General features: G+C 44.0%; 2 protein-coding genes across 2 annotated transcripts; both read right to left on the bottom strand.

Moving 5' to 3' along the window:
* Window positions 1-1039, bottom strand: LOC124685916 (auxin-responsive protein SAUR36-like). Its single transcript, XM_047219940.1, has one exon. The coding sequence runs from the start codon at window positions 433-435 to the stop codon at window positions 1-3; it is 435 nt and encodes a 144-aa protein (XP_047075896.1). The 5' UTR covers window positions 436-1039.
* A 372-nt stretch (window positions 1040-1411) lies between these two features.
* LOC124685917 (auxin-responsive protein SAUR36-like) lies at window positions 1412-2368 on the bottom strand. Its single transcript, XM_047219941.1, has one exon. The coding sequence runs from the start codon at window positions 1879-1881 to the stop codon at window positions 1462-1464; it is 420 nt and encodes a 139-aa protein (XP_047075897.1). The 5' UTR covers window positions 1882-2368; the 3' UTR covers window positions 1412-1461.
* Between the last annotated feature and the right edge of the window lie 391 nt (window positions 2369-2759).

Genomic DNA, 2759 nt, shown 5'->3' with positions numbered 1-2759 from the left:
TCAGAAGCTAGAAACAGCTACTTGCTGGCTAACTCCCATGGATGGCTCCAAACCATTTCCGTAGTGGCAAGGTCTCACCATGGATCTCAGGAAAGCTCTCTCTACCTCTTCTGATGCATTCCTTCTGAGCAAGCACATGACATACTCCATCACTGCTGCATCACAAGGCAGTGTGATCCTCCCATCACTTGTGAAGCCAAACTCATCCTGAGACATCCTCAGGAGCTCCCCAATGATCGTTGTGCTGAGGCACACTAATGGCACCTCAAACCGCCTCCCGTCAGCAGTGTACATGGCACAGTGGCCCTTCACTGCCACAGACGTGCAACACTCATCAACTTCTTTCGCTGCCGTCCACATGAGCCTCTTCCTCCCAACGGCTGCCACTCTTTGCCACTTCTTTATCATTTGAGAAAGTATCTTGGCACTGACCATGGTTGTATCTCCTTCTTTCTTGGCAGAAAGCTTAGAATTTTGTGTCAAGTGTTAATCTAGTTGTAGTGCTTTGCTTGTGGATGGAACCTGCGGTTCAGAACTGCTCTATTTATAGCTGGGGGGAACGATAAGCATGCAGGCTATCAAAGCAAGCTGGAAAGGGACAAGGCCATGAGCATGGAACATGCAATGTTTAGAGGCTACATCTTTGGTACTTGTTGGAGACAGTGGTGGTAGGGTTTGGTGATTGGATATCTGAATGTGCTGCCATACTGACCTGCTTCATGGCTTAGGGGCATGCTTGATGAGGACTACATGTAAGTCAGGTCCAACGTGTGAACAGTAGGGGACAGTTCTGTTGCCAGTGAGATATCTATTATTTAAAGATTGGGATGCATAGTCTGACGGTATGCCCACAATACTTTGTTTCTGAACAACCAGTTTTAATGTGTTAACTGGTTCAAGCAAGTGAACAACTTGCCCGACTCATAAACTCTTATGTTGGCTGAATGTTTGATTGGCAACATCTAATGTGAACTCCAATTCGTAACTCCTTACACTCTCCAATATGGACCTACTGGACAACAACTAGCTTATTGTTATTATTGAGTTGTAAGCAGTTCTACTGGACCATATTTCTCAGTTGTGACTTGAAGTAAAAAAAAAGTAATCATATCTCAGCTAAATTCGTTGATTAAAGCAGGAACTTACACAATAATAAATGAAAGGCAAACAAACAAAACAGAAAATCAGAGGTACATATTTCTTTTTAAACAACTCTTGCTGAACAATTGCTAGTCATCTATTTTTCAACTTATGCAATCACCTTTTAAAGTTCACCAATGAAGTTGATTCAGTCTATAAGCTATCTGATTCATATCTATAACATTCGCCGAGTAGCAACACTAATTGATGGGTGCGCAAAGAATTGTGAGGAATTTTAAATTTTCAGCGAAGTTATCATACTGGTCTTTTCATTCCTACAAATCTTATAATTTACATCCAATTGAACAAAAACATTTATCTCTAGCTACAAACAGAAAATTGCTGATTAAGTCTAGTTGAGGTCATACAGCATGCACTGTGGCAAGACCTTGCTATGGAGCTCAGGAACGCCTTCTCAACCTCTTCAGAGGCCTCTCTCCTAATCAAACACATCACGTACTCCATCACAGAGGCACCAAAAGGTAATGTGATCTTGCCATCGCTAGAGAAGCCAAATTCCTCTTGAGATATCCTCAGGAGCTCACTGAAGACCATTGTGCGTAGGTACACCAATGGGACCTCGAACCGTGATCCATCAGCAGTGTACATGACACAATGTCCTCTGTCTGCAACAGAAGCAGTGCTGCAGCATCCGTCCACGTCTGCGGTCTTCTGGCCAGCGGCTGCCACCATCCGCTGCCACTTCTTGGCAAGTTGAGCAAGCTTCTTCGAATGCATCATGGTTGTTATGTGTTCTTGGCTCAAATGCACTTCGGCTCTGATGGTTTGGTCTCTTTTGCACAGATTGGGTTGTTTGCTGATGAAGAATTTGTGTTGAGCAGGTCATGGATTTATACTCGAAGGTACAAGATATGTGTAGCTATCAGCGAAAGTGGTGGGTAGGACCGCAGGAGACAAGGCCATGAGTGTTCTGCACACAATGTTGCAGCTGCAGACAATGTGATAAATGATTTTGATCAGATTTACTTGGGACCAGATTTTAGATTATCAGTGAGGGGTGGAGCCAATGCTTCTGGTTGTGTGATTGCTGGTGTGCTGTAGTACTGATTCCCTCAACTGTGAGACAATAAGCTAAGAAAAAAATGGGACCAGCAATCTGTATCGCCCTGTCTCAGATATGTTGTGGCATGAGAGGACTAATGGAGCCCATGGGTTATGTACATGCCCCTACTACCCTTGGGGCCCTGATCAAGTTGGTATTCAACACATACAACTTGCTGCAATATCAAGAGATATGTTCTAGTTATCATCCGCAGCATGCCATGTGATTCGTTTCTTTCAACCCATGTTTCCTGGTTCTGTAGTTTGCTGTGGGCAGTACCTGGTTTCAAATGGGGCAGGCAGGCAGCTGATTCCTCGCCATCAAATTCTAGCGGCATCTAAATGTTTCGAGTTTTGACAAGGACACATTCTGAAATCAATATATATCCACAAGCATGAGAGTATTTAGAGGTAATGGCAACTTACAAGCATTGCAGGAGTGACTTCCGGCCCTCGGCAGCTCAGAAATGGCATGTCCCATGTCAAATAACCTGCTGCCAGTAGTTATGAAAGGTTTAGCCATTTGGGCACAGCTCTTAGGTAGCATTCAATCTGTA

The sequence above is a fragment of the Lolium rigidum genome, chromosome 2 (assembly GCF_022539505.1).
Source record: "Lolium rigidum isolate FL_2022 chromosome 2, APGP_CSIRO_Lrig_0.1, whole genome shotgun sequence".
Lineage (NCBI taxonomy): Eukaryota > Viridiplantae > Streptophyta > Magnoliopsida > Poales > Poaceae > Lolium > Lolium rigidum.
Note: the sequence above shows the minus strand (reverse complement) of the source record. Positions and strands in the feature narration are given on the sequence as shown.